General features: G+C 46.4%; 1 protein-coding gene across 3 annotated transcripts in view; it reads left to right on the plus strand.

Moving 5' to 3' along the window:
- Positions 1–17,999, plus strand: part of acap3a (ArfGAP with coiled-coil, ankyrin repeat and PH domains 3a) — a 118,664-nt gene that overhangs the window by 28,581 nt on the left and 72,084 nt on the right. For 2 of the 3 annotated variants that reach the window (XM_029622445.2, XM_029622446.2), the window contains exons 2-4: positions 4,512–4,569; positions 10,234–10,353; positions 11,410–11,463. In XM_029622445.2, the coding sequence (XP_029478305.1) occupies positions 4,512–4,569; positions 10,234–10,353; positions 11,410–11,463 (232 nt within the window). Of the gene's footprint in view, positions 1–4,511; positions 4,570–10,233; positions 10,354–10,375; positions 10,401–11,409; positions 11,464–17,999 lie in introns of those variants that run through there. The other variant, XM_065005482.1, reaches the window with a different exon arrangement.

Consider the following 17,999-nt stretch of genomic DNA (forward strand, 5'->3'; position numbering starts at 1 on the left):
GCTTAATGCAAATGTTCAGCACCACAATACAACTCCGGCCAAGAACCTCAACTCTCTCCAGGGTAGCTGCTGTGTGAATCCAGTTGGAATGAGAAGTGGCCCATGAAAGAAGTAAGGGAAAACAAAAGGCATTTTGTGTTTGGAGCCGTTAGTTTGGCGTAGTAAACATCACCTCAGCCCTTCCCTTCCTTTACCCTGGGGAAGCTCAGTCAGCATGTCAATGGGCCAACAGCAGCCAGAGAAGCGCTTATTCAGCACAATAGTGCTGTTTATTATTTTTCAACTACACACACACACACACACACATACACACACACACACACGCACGCTGCTCCAGATCTGCAATGTTCCATGTCAGAAAAAAAACACTCCCAGATTCTGCCTGCTAGGCCATGCTAGTACCTCCAGCACTACAGCATTAAGCTGCCCAAACCAGTTAGTGGCTGCTACTGCACTCTCTCGTGTGAGTTTGCTCATGTTTCATCAGACATCAGGACACGCCATTAAAGTGTCCAGTCAAATAGGTCAATGAGGTGGACATACCACTTCTTTGTGGCACGGAGGAAAGGAACTGAATACATGTTTATTGATATTGAGTGGCAGTAAAGGTCTGTTGATGACTTATTAACAGCAGTGGTCCATTGATTGGGCTACACAGGCTGGGGTCAAGGCTGTTGTGTCATATAACCTCTCCACTCCCTGCGGTGTGACTGTGTGTAGGGGTCGACTGACGGACTTCCACAATGGGATCCACCGTAGCCCACTTCGGGGGGGGTCGGTTACCACGGCAACAGGCATAGGGGGCGCCGTGTGCATCCATTATGTGTGCATCAGTCATGTGTAGTGAGACGGGGCGATGGGGGCGAGGGCCTGGGGGCATGGGGGAGCAGCTGTCCCCCAAGCCAGCCCCCCGATCAAACGGGAGAAACATCTGGAAGGCTAACCGCTGCAGGGGGTCCAATCCATGTTAGCTCCACTAGGCTACTGTCGAGGAGAGACGTGTTGCCTGCAGGGGATCATGCTCTAATACTGTACAATTGACAGGAGAGGCTAGCCCCCGCCCTCTATACAGGAGTTTTTAAACTAAAGCCCTTTCCTATCTAACTTGTCTATGCTTCACTGTTGTCCTTTATTGCCAATACCAATTGTTAATCAATAGCAACACTATTGATTAGATACTGTAGGAACTCGGAAGAGTGTTTACCGTTCTTCTGTGCTCACAGTCACAAGAAGAACAACTCATTTTGGAAGTAAACGGTTGCAGAGAGAATAAACTGCTGTTATAAATGGGTCACCATTTCAGCATCACGCATTGCCGACACATGGGAGAGTAAAAGAAACACGACATTTCAAGAACACTCACTGTCATGCTGCCTCTCAGAGCAAAAAACATAGCTGTACAAAAGCAGAGCTTATCATATTATATTAACAGAGCTGTTTAAAACTGACATTAGCTATTAAAAAAAGCATGAGTTGATCGCAGTAGGATTACTGGTGGGTGCGGTCAGTAGGCCTAAAAGTCTCAAATGGGAATCGGTTTAGGTCACAAAAAGGTGAATCAGTTTAGGTTATAAAAAGGGGAATCCGTTTTGGTTATAAAAAGGTGAATCAGTTTAGGTTATAAAAAGGGGAATCCGTTTTGGTTATAAAAAGGGGAATCAGTTTAGGTTATAAAAAGGTGAATCAGTTTAGGTTATAAAAAGGGGCATCAGTTTAGGTTATAAAAAGGGGAATCCGTTTTGGTTATAAAAAGGGGAATCAGTTTAGGTTATAAAAAGGTGAATCAGTTTAGGTTATAAAAAGGGGAATCAGTTTAGGTTATAAAAAGGGGAATCCGTTTAGGTTATAAAAAGGTGAATCAGTTTAGGTTATAAAAAGGGGCATCAGTTTAGGTTATAAAAAGGGGAATCCATTTAGGTTATAAAAAGGGGAATCCGTTTTGGTTATAAAAAGGGGAATCAGTTTAGGTTATAAAAAGGTGAATCAGTTTAGGTTATAAAAAGGGGAATCCGTTTAGGTTATAAAAAGGGGAATCCGTTTTGGTTATAAAAAGGGGAATCAGTTTAGGTTATAAAAAGGGGAATCAGTTTAGGTCATAAAAGGGGCATCAGTTTAGGTCATAAAAAGGAGAATCAGTTTAGGTTATAAAAAGGGGAATCCGTTTAGGTTATAAAAAGGGGAATCAGTTTAGGTTATAAAAAGGTGAATCAGTTTAGGTTATAAAAGGGGCATCAGTTTAGGTTATAAAAAGGGGATTCAGTTTAGGTTATAAAAAGGTGAATCAGTTTAGGTTATAAAAAGGGGAATCCGTTTTGGTTATAAAAAGGGGAATCAGTTTAGGTCATAAAAGGGGCATCAGTTTAGGTCATAAATAGGAGAATCAGTTTAGGTTATAAAAAGGGGAATCCGTTTTGGTTATAAAAAGGTGAATCAGTTTAGGTTATAAAAAGGGGAATCCGTTTTGGTTATAAAAGGGGCATCAGTTTAGGTTATAAAAGGGGCATCAGTTTAGGTCATAAAAAGGTGAATCAGTTTAGGTCATAAAAAGGGGAATCAGTTGAGGTTATAAAAAGGGGAATCAGTTGAGGTTATAAAACATAGAGCCATATGTTTGGTAATGATTAGGCAGGAGTATGGTTGGAATCCAAATCTAAGGCTGACCTTCCGATATTCCCTGTTCATAGTATTCAGGCATGCTCCAGTTGACTGACAGTAGTAAGAGTAAATGCTGTGGCAGAGCGGAAGACGAGCACGTGGTGTCCTTCCTCCCCTGAGCCTTGAGCCCTGCATACTGCGGCCTGAGCCAGCCAACCGGCCTAATCTACAGTACCCATGGCCAGGGGGATGGAGAGAGCAAAGGGAAGGAGAGGGAAAGGAAGTGAGTAGGAGAGGGTGAGAGAAAAGAAGGGAAGATGAGAGAGGGAGGGAGGATTGCGAGAAGGGTGGAGAGAAAAGGAGAGAGGAGAGAGAGAGAGAGCACTGTTGTAAAACGTGAGAGATTTGCTGTTGCTTTCTGCTAATATGGAGCTGTACAGTCACCCTCCAAAAGTCCAAAAGTATTGGCACCCTTGATAAATAAATGAGCAAAAAAGACTGTATAAAATAAATACTGAGCGACATTGTATGCTCAATAAAATGGGAAAATTATATACTTTTAAACTAATACAATTGCTCAGAGGAGATTTTGTTCAACAAGTAATAAAAAAAAATCTTAAAAAAGATAGTTGTCAAAAGCATTGGCACCCCTAAAGATTCTTATAATTGAAATCAAACTAAATGTAATCTGCATAAACATTCTACTTTTTAGAGTGAACCTCATCTTCCTCTGGTACTTTTGCATACTTTTTAGCTAGTACTGTAGTTCTGAATCTAGCGCTCACGAGCCAAAAGTGGTCACCCGAAAATGGCTTACTACGTCACTTATGTGTAGATACGGTATCTGTACCACATAATTTCTCCCTCTCTCTCTCCCTCTCCCTCTCCCTCTCTCTCTCTCTCCCTCTACCTCTCCCCCTCTCTCTCTCTCTCTCTCTCTCTCTGCTGTGTGTGCATCTATTAGCTGTCACTCAAATTGCTAGGAGCTAAAGTTTATTGGCTGGAACTTGAATTGCTAGGGGTCTGGCCCACGTAGGGGCTGTGTCCAGGCACTCCGATTCACATCCGTATTTGTATGATTATTTTTGTATTATTATTTTTGTATTATTATTTTCTTTATCAAGGGTGCCAAATCCTTTTTGGAGGTGACTGTATGAGCTAAGAGGCAAGAAGAATCGATGATGTGTTTACTAATTTTACACTGACTGACTCAAGTCAAGTGTGACCTTCCCAGTCCCACAGGGCCGTGAGAAAGTATGGGAGGATGTTTAGACGATACGGCTAGAGATGAATCGGTACCTGTTTCATTGAGTTGTTCTAATTATGTCACAGCCCTTCACCTTTATACCCCAACATCACATCACCCTTTCATATGGTCTCCAAGCAATCTGAGGAAGCCGCCACCGTGCACACCCACAGCTGAGGCTTGTAGAAACAGTGGTGTGGGCTAGTGGCTAGGGCAGGGACAGCGGTGGGCCACTGTGTAACTCACTCCCTAAGAGCAGGGCAGAGGCAGAGGTCCCATATGCTTTGGGGTGGGGTGGCGGCAGTGACTAGGTGAAGAGTTTTTCGGGGGTGCGACTGTACCACAGCTCTGCTGAACATCTTGTCACTCTGTTATGTCTGAGCTCAATTGTTTCCAGCCAGCGTCTCGCTCTGTCACTTAACTTGTTAACACTTCCCCAGAGAACTCCCGAACCCGGGCCTGTTTCAGCTCGAACATGTCTGTGTTCAGATCCAAGAACATCACTGTCAGTCTAAGATGAATGTTACTTTCCCTTCTCTTCCCAAGGACATGGGAAATGTGTGGTACCGTCACGGTGTATGAAGTGGGGGAAAAAATCATTATGATAAACGCAATGTAACTCTTCTCTGTACTGATAAAACCGTTTTGTACATTTTTTTTTATCTTGCAGGGCGAACATTAATGAAGTGGAGACGGAGGTGGTGGAGATTGAAGTGAAACTAGACAAGGTAAGAAACCTTTGTTTTAATAACCCTTTATCCTCCTCGGGAAGCCTTTTCAACTAGCCTCTAGATCCTATTGTCACTGTAATATAAGCCATATTATAAACGGAGACATTTGGGTCCCTGATGCTCATTGGCTGAAACAGCATTTCAGCCGTGTGTATATCAGACAATAACCCTGGTATGAACCAGAAAAAAATGTGTTTACTGTTGTTCATTTATGTTGTTCACCAGTTATAATAGCAATAAGGCACCTTGGGGGTTTGTGGTATACGGCCAATATACCACGGCTAAGAGCTGTATCCAGGCACTCCGATTCTTGTAGTGCGTAAGAGCAGCCCTTGGCCATATACCACACCTCCTAGGGCCTTATTTCTTAACTAAACCACTGTTGTCCTTCTAACTGTCGGCTTCAAGTGCTCAATGGTTTCATTTTGATAGGAAGCATGTGATATATCCATTACAGCATATTTAGGAGTTCATTTTGACGCTTACTGTACATCCCATCTACTACTACAGCGATAATGGAATGAAATTCCAGGCGTATACACTGAGCATACAAAACATTGCTCTTTCCATGACATAGACTGACCAGGTGAATCCAGGTGAAAGCTATGATGCCTTATTGATGTCGCTTGTTGAATCCACTTCAATCCGTGTAGATGAAGGGGAGGAGACAGTGTTAAAGAAGGATTTTTAAGCCTTGAGACAATTGAGACATGGATTGTGTGTGTGTGCCCGTTCACAGGGTGAATAGGCAAGACAAAAGACTTCAGTGCCTTTGAACGAGGCATGTTAGTAGATGCCAGGTGAACCGGTTTGTGTCAAGAACTGCAACGCTGCTGGGTTTTTCATGCTCAACAGCTTCCCGTGTGTATCGAGAAGGGTCCACCATCCAGCCAACTTGATACAACTGTGGGAAGCATTGAGTCGACATGGGCCAGCATCCCTTTGGAATGCTTTCGACACCGCGTAGAGTCCATCCCCCTGACGAATTGAGGCTGTTCTGAGGGCCAAACGGGGGGGGGGGGGTGCAACTCAATAGTAGGACCCTAATGTTTGGTATAGTCAGTGTACAGTGCTGTATATTGCAGGATTAAAGGATGATGGTGATAGCAGCTACCAATTTACACCAGTTAACCTGCTACACTGGTGTGCCCCGTTTACACACATACACACACGCACGCACCCGCACACGAACACACACACACACCCACACACACGCGCACGCACACGAACACACGCACACGCACGCACGCGCACACACACACACACACACACACTGATTACCAAAGTGGCATGCAGCCCTCCTATCGAGACAACCTGAGTAGGACAAGTAGGCTAGTTGGGGAGTCCTACTACTGTACATTTACACCCATCAGTATAACACTGTATGCTTGTAATGGGATGGCCTGACTTAAACCACTGAGTACTGGGGGCGATTAAAAAGGAAAGCATAATCTCACACTGTCGACTTGCTTAATGTTTCTGCAGCTCAGGTTTGTGTGGGCTAAACGTGACCTGTCAGGGCAGGGGGGGATAGGGAAGAGGACCGACAACATTAGAATGCATTAGACTGGCTTTCAAAGCATTGGGTTACCCTCTAAACGAGGAAGCCTGGTGCTTTGTGGTAATGCTCATGATGTCACCAGTCCATCTGTTCCGTTTGACCTTGAGTTATGTGAGTGATGTGTCTGCGGAGGTTAGTCTGCTGCTTCGCTCTCCCTTCACTATATCATCACTGTTGGCATGAGCAATGACCGTGAAAAGTGCAGGATGTCTCAGTTTGACATTATGTGAGGGTATGCGGCTCTTTGGCTCGTCAGATGTCATGATTTGGGTGTTAATATACTGTACTGTACAAATAATGGAAACACTTGAGTTAAAAAAAAAAGAAAGAGACTGGTCGGCGTAGTGGTTAAGAGCGTTGGGCCAGTAACCAGCAGGTAGTGTAGTGGTTAAGAGCGTTGGGCCAGTAACCAGCAGGTAGCGTAGTGGTTAAGAGCGTAGGGCCAGTAACCAGCAGGTAGCGTAGTGGTTAAGAGCGTAGGGCCAGTAACCAGCAGGTAGCGTAGTGGTTAAGAGCGTAGGGCCAGTAACCAGCAGGTAGCGTAGTGGTTAAGAGCGTAGGGCCAGTAACCAGCAGGTAGCGTAGTGGTTAAGAGTGTTGGGCCAGTAACCAGCAGGTAGCGTAGTGGTTAAGAGTGTAGGGCCAGTAACCAGCAGGTAGCGTAGTGGTTAAGAGTGTAGGGCCAGTAACTAGCAGGTAGCATAGTGGTTAAGAGCGTTGGGCCAGTAACCGAAAGGTCGCTGGTTTGAATCCCTGAGTCGACTCTGTGAAAAATCTGTCGATGTGCCCTTGAACAAGGAACTTAACCTTAATTGCTCCTGTAAGTCGCTCTGGATAAGAACATCTGCTAAATGACTAAAATGTAAATGAGGGATACAAAGTATATTGAAAGCAGGTGCTGCCACACAGGTATGGTTCCTGAGTTAAATTAAGCTATTAAGATCCCATCATGCTCAGGGTCATGTATAAAAATGCTGGGCAGCTTATCATTTTGTCCACCATAGGAGGACACTTTCCCCCATCCACAGGGCACGAGGGGTCACTGAATGGTTTGACGAGCATGAAAACGATGTAAACCATAAGCCGTGGCCGTCTCAGTCACCAGATCTCAACCCAGTCGAGCACTTATGTGAGATTCTGGAGCGGCGCCTGAGACAGGGTTTTCCACCACCATCAACAAAAACACCAAGAGATGGAATTTCTCCTGGAAGAATGTTGTCGAAGCCCTCCAATAGAGTTCCAGACACTGGAAGAATGTTGTCGCAGCCCTCCAATAGAGTTCCAGACACTGGAAGAATGTTGTCGCAGCCCTCCAATAGAGTTCCAGACACTGGAAGAATGTTGTCGCAGCCCTCCAATAGAGTTCCAGACACTGGAAGAATGTTGTCGCAGCCCTCCGATAGAGTTCCAGACACTGGAAGAATGTTGCCGCAGCCCTCCAATAGAGTTCCAGACACTGGAAGAATGTTGTCGCAGCCCTCCAATAGAGTTCCAGACACTGGAAGAATGTTGCCGCAGCCCTCCAATAGAGTTCCAGACACTGGAAGAATGTTGCCGCAGCCCTCCAATAGAGTTCCAGACACTGGAAGAATGTTGCCGCAGCCCTCCAATAGAGTTCCAGACACTGGAAGAATGTTGTCGCAGCCCTCCAATAGAGTTCCAGACACTGGAAGAATGTTGTCGCAGCCCTCCAATAGAGTTCCAGACACTGGAAGAATGTTGTCGCAGCCCTCCGATAGAGTTCCAGACACTGGAAGAATGTTGTCGCAGCCCTCCAATACAGTTCCAGACACTGGAAGAATGTTGTCGCAGCCCTCCAATAGAGTTCCAGACACTGGAAGAATGTTGTCGCAGCCCTCCAATAGAGTTCCAGACACTGGAAGAATGTTGTCGCAGCCCTCCAATAGAGTTCCAGACACTGGAAGAATGTTGTCGCAGCCCTCCGATAGAGTTCCAGACACTGGAAGAATGTTGTCGCAGCCCTCCAATAGAGTTCCAGACACTGGAAGAATGTTGTCGCAGCCCTCCAATAGAGTTCCAGACACTGGACGAATGTTGTCGCAGCCCTCCGATAGAGTTCCAGACACTGGAAGAATGTTGTCGCAGCCCTCCAATAGAGTTCCAGACACTGGAAGAATGTTGTCGCAGCCCTCCAATAGAGTTCCAGACACTGGAAGAATGTTGTCGCAGCCCTCCAATAGAGTTCCAGACACTGGAAGAATGTTGTCGCAGCCCTCCGATAGAGTTCCAGACACTGGAAGAATGTTGTCGCAGCCCTCCAATAGAGTTCCAGACACTGGAAGAATGTTGTCGCAGCCCTCCGATAGAGTTCCAGACACTGGAAGAATGTTGTCGCAGCCCTCCAATAGAGTTCCAGACACTGGAAGAATGTTGTCGCAGCCCTCCAATAGAGTTCCAGACACTGGAAGAATGTTGTCGCAGCCCTCCAATAGAGTTCCAGACACTGGAAGAATGTTGTCGCAGCCCTCCAATAGAGTTCCAGACACTGGAAGCATGTTGTCGCAGCCCTCCAATAGAGTTCCAGACACTGGAAGCATGTTGTCGCAGCCCTCCAATAGAGTTCCAGACACTTGTAGAATCTCTGCCAAGGTGCATTGAAGCGGTTCCGGCTCGTGGTGTCCCAACGCCCTATTAAGACACTTTATGTAGGTGTTTCTTCATTTAGGTTGTTACCTGTATTTAAGCTTACATCTTTTGGTATTAATTGTTGATTTAAAACATACGTGAGAACATGTATGAAGTGTTATGCCCAAGGGTTTTGCAGGTGACTCATACTGTTTGGGTTTGAATTTGACTCACCCATGTTAACTCTCACCAGAAGCCCAAATCCATTAGCGTACTATCACAATACACAGAAGGGCATTACTCTACCCGAACATGAACCCACTGTCAAACCACTAATCCTGGCTCTGCCGCCTTTCCTTATCCCTCAGCAGGGAAACAGGTGGGACTCTCCTCTCAACCGAAAACACTGGCAGCCCATTCCTAGTTCTCTCCCCAGGAATTAGCGTGAGAGGATATGGTCGGCCGGCCCTGAGTTGAGTCTGGCTAGGGGCTGTGAGGAAATGGCCGGTTGCTTGAGAAGGGTGAGAGAGAGAGAGAGAGAGAGAGAGAGAGGGGCTGGCCTTGATTCAATGTCTTGCGAATGTAGAAAGAAACGACACACATTGTAGTGAACCATAAATCAGGCTACGTGACAGTTCAGCTGTCAGAAGGTAAACATTGTGACAGGCCTTTGGTGACTCCTGAGGGTCCAAGTCTTCCACCTCTCTTTAGAGTCCTGTGAAGTTAGAAATGTGACTTGTCATCTTGCTCTGTATTTTTCCGCGCGTGGATTGGGAGAGCTCTTTCGGCAGTTAGATTCTGTCCTATCCAAAAATGTCCATGTTGCAACCCTAGAATAGATAAATCAGTTTATAGATTAATCTTTGTGGTTGTAACCAAAAAGTCTTTACACTGAAATCCACACGGTTAATTCCCCAGTCGTGGACCGCATCCCCCCCCCCCCCTCATTAGTGGCATGTGTGTTAGTTGCATGCTTATGTCATGGGGTAACATAACAAGCCACATGAGAAATGTGCTCCACCACACCACACATTACTATGGGTGATAATTGAGGGGCCAACAGTAACATGCAGCCGTAGGACACGCGTAGTCGCCAAGTGTGGCGAGCATGTGTTGAAATGCACAAAATGGTTAGGTTGGGAATCTCTGTGTGGGAATATGATGTGGCTGTTTGCTGTGGAAAGGGGGACGCTGTAGTATGCTACAGGAGCTCTGTCCTTACGGACGGACGTCCTCGAATCTGAGGGGGTACAAAATCAAGTGGCTGTCCTCAGGATTCAACCATAGGTTTCATCTCCGTGACATAATCACAATGGACGGCCCATTCAGGGTGTTTATTTCACCAGTTCATTTATAGGCCAGAGAAAGTCCCTCCACTGTGCACAGTATTTAAGATTGGAATCGATTTGTACTGTATGTAGAGAGGTGTATCATTTGCTACTCTGTATGCGTACCCTAATTTCCTCTCCCTACCTTATTCGCTGCACCTCTTTCTCTCTTCTCTCCTCCCCTAGTTGGTGAAGCTATGCAGTGGGATGATCGAGGCAGGGAAGGCGTATGTCAGCGCCAACAAACTCTTTGTGAACGGGATCCGGGACCTGTCCCAACAATGCAAGAAGGATGAGATGATATCGGTGAGGTTCAGTTGGATCCGGGAATGTCATATACCACAATGTCTAATGTAAGGTGTAATAAGTTGTCTTCCACGTGTTAGGTTATAGCCTCATAACCTTGTTATACTGTATTATGCACTTATTCACTATTTACTGGATATTAATCATATACAACACAACACACCTAGACTTTCTGCAGGTAGCCTAGCGATTAAGAGCGCTGGGTCAGTAACGGAAAAGTCGCTGGTACGAATCCCCGAGCCAACTAGGTATAAAAAATCTGCCGATGTGACCTTATGCAAGGCACTCAACCCTCATTTCTCCTGTAAGTCTCTCTGGATAAGAACATCTGCCCAAATGACTCAAATATAAATGTAATAATATCTAAGTCCATCACGTAAAATGTATTTCTACAAAGCACAAACTAGCCTTTTTGTATGTGGTAAAACACGCTTGAATGTCTTGGGGCCGGGCTCTGCGTAGTGCTTAATCTTGGAAGTAGTGCTTTCCTGCTCTCTGACCGCGTGCCTGAGTAAGTCTGTGTGTGAACCTGATTACTCTACGAATGGATTAGTCAGTGTCAGTGGAAGGATCAGGCCTGGAGTGGAGGCTTACGACGGTAGGCCTACGTCTTGGTCAGGGTTCCAGGACCAGCGTCCTCCAGAACTTTCTCCATGAGAGCTGAGTTTACGCCAGAAGTAGTAGACTCGTTGCCGCCAACATTAAGTGGTATTAAAGGCCTGCTAGTGCATGGCTCTCCAATTGGTTCACCCTCTTGTCTAATTCTGAGGATCTCGTTAAACGCTGCTCTTATTTCTATTTTCCATTGAAAACATGGAAAAGAGTTAGGCCTGCAATTATGTTTCCATTCTGTCTTAGTCTTGTACAATATGAGTGACAAAATCCATCAGTAAAATTGGAAAATGCTAACTTAATTTGACTATTTGTACAATAGAAATGAAATTATACTTGGCATGGCAGCATTAGCAAAGGGAACAGGATCCCTCTCTGTCTCTAATCTTGTTAAAATGCTGTAATACAATATACTGAAGCTATTGTGGCTTGTTTTCCTTGCAGGAGTGTCTGGAGAAGTGTGGGGAGAGCCTCCAGGAAATAGTCAACTACCACATGGTAAGTCTCTCCTCCTTCTCTCTCTCTCTCTCTCTCTCTCTCTCTCTCTCTCTCTCTCTCTCTTTCTCCTTCTCTCTCTTTCTCCTTCTCTCTCTTTCTCCTTCTCTCTCTCTCTCTCTCTCGCTCTCTCGCTCTCTCTCTTTCTCCTTATCTCTCCCTCTTTCTCTCTCTCTTCCTCTCTCTCTCCTCCTCTCTCTCCTCCTCTCTCTCTCTCTCTCTCTCCCTCTCTCTTTCTCCCTCTCTCTTTCTCTCCCCCTCTCTCCTTCTCTCTGTTCCCCAAACTCTACCCACATACTCCAATCCTGATACAGTACCGAAAGTCCATAGAGACCAGGTAGCACTGAGCACAACGATACAGTATCATAACATCTTGAAATGCTAAATGCAATGGTCTCTTATTCCCTTTGTCTGATCTGTCTTTAAATGATTCAACATGTAGTAACATTTCATTCACAAATCATTCAATGTCTCTTCTTCCTCATTGTTCTCAGTTATGTGATGGCTCTGTCCTGACTCTGTATGTGGTCATATAACTATCGCCATCTGCCAATCAGCACACTGCCACAGTAGATCAGAGGGCACGAGAGGGTTGGATACGGCATAGCAGCTGTCTTCGACTCCTTTAGTTGCTTTTGGAACGTGTACAGTCTGGAAAATGTGACAGTGGAGAGATGCAGCCAGATATTTGACGGGAACGCTATGACTGCGTAACGTTTAATGAAAACCGTTTCCCACGGGTTTTACAGTTGAAAAAACATGTTTCCTTTACTCGGAGAGGTTTTTGCAGACGTTATACCTGTTCAGTTGGCGACACGAGAAGCATCAAGGCAGAGTCACAAATCGCAATAACAACTTTGAATAGAAAAACCACTGCGTCGGCTGTATTTTCTTTGGACATGTGGAGGCTAAGGGAGCGTCTACACAGACGAGCACAGACTTAGCTCCTGCCTGGAACCAAAAGCCCTGTAATGTATTGCTGTGTTGTTTCACCACCTCCCTCCAAACTCAGACCCCCTGCTCTCTGTAGCTTCTTTGAAGTCCATTAGTCTAAAACCCTGGCGCATGTTTGATGTTTCTGTTAGAGGAGCGTGAGCTTCACATTCCTTCTGAGGCCAGGAAAAGGGCCACGATAGCAAATCACCATAGCCTTTTCTATCAGGAGACTATATCTAGGGAGAAAGAGCAGCGCTATAAATGGGATGTTGATGGGTGAGGTCACTGAGGCCGGGGTGAATGAAGAGTGTAGGAGCTACAGGGATGACCCCGTCTGACCCTGCTTTCATCATGCAGGCCTCGGTGCAATGTGATTCAGAGAAGCCAGCAAGACCTGAATTGGTCAGAGGATCAGTGAAGTGATGAGGAAAATTGATTCAGTTCATCACAGTGCTTGTCCAGGGCTACAGCAAAAACATGTTTACTGTTGGGGGGTACTCGAGGACTGGAGTTGGGAAACACTGGTTTACTGTAGGTACATCATTCATATCTTCACTCTTGGCCTTGTGTAACTAGTAAAGCCAGTGGTATTACTGTCTGTCTGGTAGATACGTGGGGGGGTTGCTGCCCTTCACCTGAGAGAGAGTGTTGGACAGTCTGATGAACACCCAGCTGGGAGCACCCTTCTCCCTCTTGTCTCCCCTCGCTCCATCCACTCTTAGTCTCTTCTCCACTCCCTGCTCTCCTCCCCTCTCAATCTCCCCTCTCTGCTCCCTCTAGCCCACATTAGCATTACTGCACTCTTAGAAAAAAGGGTTCCAAAATGGGCTCTTTGGCTGTCCCCATAGGAGAACCCTTTTTGGTTCAAAGTAAAAACCCTTTTAGGTTCCATCAATAAACAAAACAAGAGTTCTAGCTGGAAGCAAATAGGGTTCTCCTATGGGGACAGCCAAATAATTGTTTTAGGTTCTGGAGAGCACATTTTTTTCTAAGATTGTGGGTCTCTGTCGTGCTTTGTGTTGCTTTGATGTCTTGAGTGAGGAGGAGCAGACCAAGGACACAGACAGGATTGATAGTGATACAGTATGTATGCCATAAAAGGAATCAGAGGGAATCTCTCTTTGGTCTCTAACATTATCTGACATGTGTAACTTTTTGACCAAATTCACATAGAAATGTGAGTTACAGAGCTGTCATTCTCATTAAAAGCAAGTTTAAGAGACAGTAGATCTGTTCTAATACTGAACACAAATATAAATGCGACATGTGAAGTGTTGGTCACATGTTTCATGAGCTGAAATGAAAGATCCCTGAACATTTACATTTACATTTAAGTCATTTAGCAGACGCTCTTATCCAGAGCGACTTACAAATTGGTGCATTCACCTTATGACATCCAGTGGAACAGTAGTGCATCTAAATCTTTTAAGGGGGGGGGGGGGTGAGAGGGATTACTTTATCCTATCCTAGGTATTCCTTAAAGAGGTGGGGTTTCAGGTGTCTCCGGAAGGTGGTGATTGACTCTGCTGTCCTGGCGTCGTGAGGGAGTTTGTTCCACCATTGGGGGGCCAGAGCAGCGAACAGTTTTGACTGGGCTGAGCGGGAACTGTACTTCCTCAGTGGTAGGGAGGCGAGCAGGCCAGAGGTGGATGAAGTGTTCAGCACCATGGAGTGAATCCTTACCACGGCTACACCTGGGTATCAGCAGAGCTTTCTGTTCAGCACCATGGAGTGAATCCTTACCACTACTACACCTGGCTATCAGCGGAGCTTTCTGTTCAGCACCATGGAGTGAATCCTTACCACGGCTACACCTGGCTATCAGCGGAGCCTTGTCTGGCAGCCAAACAGTTCCTTCTGCCAAATTTACTGCCTTTTTTAAAAAAATTTTTTTAAACATAGCTGATATGGCTGACTCAGTTAAAACAAATGTGGTTTCTGCTGACAATTGAGATGTACAAACTATGGCATAAGTGAATGACAAGTGGATAAGTGGCAATCCGTCATTTTAAGACATTAAGACATTAATGAGCGAGCTAGGATGGACGTAACATTAGTACAATGACAGAATTCAGAACATGGGCCGTTCTTACAGTGTTCTCCCTGTACACCAAGTCAGAACCGTAGGATAAATAAAGGGGGCATATAAACAGACAAAAAAAATTCCATACGCACATAAAGCTTCTTTCTTTCAAATGATGTGCACACGTTTGTTTACATCCCTGTGATCATTTCTCCTTTGTCAAGATAATCCATCCACCTGATAGGTGTGGCATGTCAAGAAGCTGATTAAACAGCAGGATCATTACACAGGTGCACCTTGTGCTGGTGACAATCAAAGGCCACTCTAAAATGTGCAGTTTTGTCAGAAAACAATGTCTCTAGTGTTGAGGGAGCATGCAGTTGGCATGCGGACTGCAGGAATGTCCAACAGAGCTGTTGCCAGAGAATTGAATGTTAATTCATCTTATCATAAGCCACCTCCAACATCGTTTTAGAGAATTTGGCAGTACGTCCAACTGGCAGTATGTCCAACTGGCCTCACAACCACAGTACGTCCAACTGGCCTCACAACCACAGTACGTCCAACTGGCCTCACAACCACAGTACGTCCAACTGGCCTCACAACCACAGTACGTCCAACTGGCCTCACAACCACAGTATGTCCAACTGGCCTCACAACCACAGTACGTCTAACTGGTCTCACAACCACAGTATGTCTAACTGGCCTCACAACCACAGTACGTCTAACTGGACTCCCAACCACAGTACGTCCAACTGGCCTCACAACCACAGTACGTCCAACTGGCCTCACAACCATAGTACGTCCAACTGGCCTCACAATCACAGTACGTCCAACTGGCCTCACAACCACAGTACGTCCAACTGGCCTCACAACCACAGTACGTCCAACTGGCCTCACAACCACAGTACGTCCAACTGACCTCACAACCACAGTACGTCCAACTGGCCTCACAACCACAGTACGTCCAACTGGCCTCACAACCACGTGTATCCACGGCAGCTCAGGACCTCCACGTCCGGCTTCTTCACCTGTGTGATTGTCTGACATCAGCCACCCAGACAGCTGATGAAACGGAGGAGTATTTCTGTCTGTAATAAAGCCCTTTTGTGAGAAAAAAAACCTCATTCTGATTGGCTGGGCCTTGCTCCCAAGTGGGTGGGCCTATGCCCTCTTAGGCCCACCCATGGCTGTGCCCCTGCCTAGCCATGTGAAATCCATAGATTAGAGCCTAATTTATTTATTTCAACTGACTGATTTCCTTCAATGAACTGTAGCTCAGTAAAATGGTAAAAACTGTTGCATTTATATTCTTGTTCAGTATATGTGCTCTATTTCTATGCTTCCTTGTTCTTAAGTTTTAGTTTTTTGCGTCCTTTCAGTTTTGTACACCAGGTTCAAACAGCTGAAAATACTATATTTTTGGTTATTGAATATATATTTCACAGCGGTTTAGAAGGTACAATGATTCTTTGCTTGTTTTGTCACATAAACGGAAGTTAGGTGAACTATTAGAATTTTAGCATCCGGGACATTTCTGCATATGGCACCTTTCACATAATGATCTTTACACAGATCACCAGTCAAAGTAGCCATGTCCCCTTTCTGATCTGACGATAAGGGCTTTGCAGTTTTTAACAACTGAAGCACCATTGTAAAACTACTGTAGGTGTTCATCTTTTAGCTTATCGACAAAGGGGCAACATTTTGAAGTGGCCTTGAGTCTCCATTTGTCCATTCAGTAGTGTTGCAAGAGATTAATGAATAAGAAATGATGAGGGGTACATCTGTAGTTTATGACATGCCCCTATGAAGTGCGTGTGCGCGCGTGTGTGTGTGTGTGTGCACGTGTGTGTGTCTGTGTGGAGCGGCATGGCAGCTGCCACTGTGGGCACCTCTCCAGACTACTAAAAGACCCATACAAATGGGACCATTGAGTGCCAACTGCCCCGGTCACAGCCAACCCCTAGTGCCCTCATAACCCATATTCATAACCCATATTCACAGTCATACGCATGTGGGTAGATAGACACATACACTTGAAGGAGGCACACATGTCTAAAGGGAGCGCCCTGGCACTCTTCTCTCTCCACTTCCTGCTAATTCAGTTACTATGCCAGACCAGGCCAGCCACCACAACAGAACAAACAAGCTATGTTTGCTTGGAAGTAAGACACAAGCCAGCCAAGTATAGCTCCCTTCTGAGCTCAGAAACTAGGCCTGTTTGTTCTTCTCTGGGGGATTCACAATATATTTCTCTGTCTTCTAGAACAACACATCATCAAGGAAAACTGGGCCAATTGTTAAATAGTCACTGTTTCATTCAAGCGTGACAGTACATTTGAGTTTTTGATGAATTATTGATGTACTTTTGTCTCTCTTAACATCCATTATTTTAGAAATGGGGTAATGGTAGCGATGTGGGTGAGGAAAGGGAGAGACTGGGTGAGTGACTGGGGGAGAGACTAGGGGAGAGACTAGGAGAGAGACTAGGGGAGAGACTGGGAGAGAGACTAGGGGAGAGACTAGGGGAGAGACTGGGGGAGAGACTAGGGGAGAGACTAGGGGAGAGACTGGGTGAGAGACTAGGGGAGAGACTAGGGGAGAGACTAGGGGGAGAGACTAGGGGAGAGACTGGGGGAGAGACTAGGGGAGAGACTGGGTGAGAGACTAGGGGAGAGACTAGGGGAGAGACTGGGGGAGAGACTAGAGGGGAGACTAGGGGAGAGACTAGGGGAGAGACTGGGGGAGAGACTGGGGGAGAGACTAGGGGAGAGACTGGGGGAGAGACTAGGGGAGAGACTGGGGGAGAGACTAGGGGAGAGACTTGGGGAGAGACTAGGGGAGAGACTGGGGAGAGACTGGGGGAGAGACTAGGGGAGAGACTAGGGGAGAGACTGGGGGAGAGACTGGGGGAGAGACTGGGGGAGAGACTAGAGGGGAGACTAGGGGAGAGACTGGGGAGAGACTAGGGGAGAGACTTGGGGAGAGGCTAGGGGAGAGACTGGGGAGAGACTGGGGGAGAGACTAGGGGAGAGACTGGGGGAGAGACTAGGGGAGAGACTGGGGGAGAGACTGGGGGAGAGACTAGAGGAGAGACTAGGGGAGAGACTGGGGGAGAGACTAGGGGAGAGACTGGGGGAGAGACTAGGGGAAAGACTGAGGGAGAGACTGGGGGAGAGACTGGGGGAGAGACTAGGGGAGAGACTGGGGGAGAGACTGGGTGAGAGACTAGGGGAGAGACTGGGGGAGAGATAGGGGAGAGATTAGGGGAGAGACTGGGGGAGAGACTGGGGGAGAGACTAGGGGAGAGACTGGGTGAGAGACTAGGGGAGAGACTGGGGGAGAGACTGGGGGAGAGACTGGGGGAGAGACTAGGGGAGAGACTAGAGGGAGACTAGGGGGAGAGACTGGGGGAGAGACTAGGGGAGAGACTAGGGGAAAGACTGGGTGAGAGACTGGGGGAGAGACTAGGGGAGAGACTGGGGGAGAGACTAGGGGAGAGACTGGGGGAGAGACTAGAGGGAGAGAGACTAGGGGAGAGACTAGGGGAGAGACTAGGGGAGAGACTGGGAAGAGA

Source organism: Oncorhynchus nerka, linkage group LG20 (assembly GCF_034236695.1).
Source record: "Oncorhynchus nerka isolate Pitt River linkage group LG20, Oner_Uvic_2.0, whole genome shotgun sequence".
Taxonomy (NCBI): Eukaryota; Metazoa; Chordata; class Actinopteri; order Salmoniformes; family Salmonidae; genus Oncorhynchus; species Oncorhynchus nerka.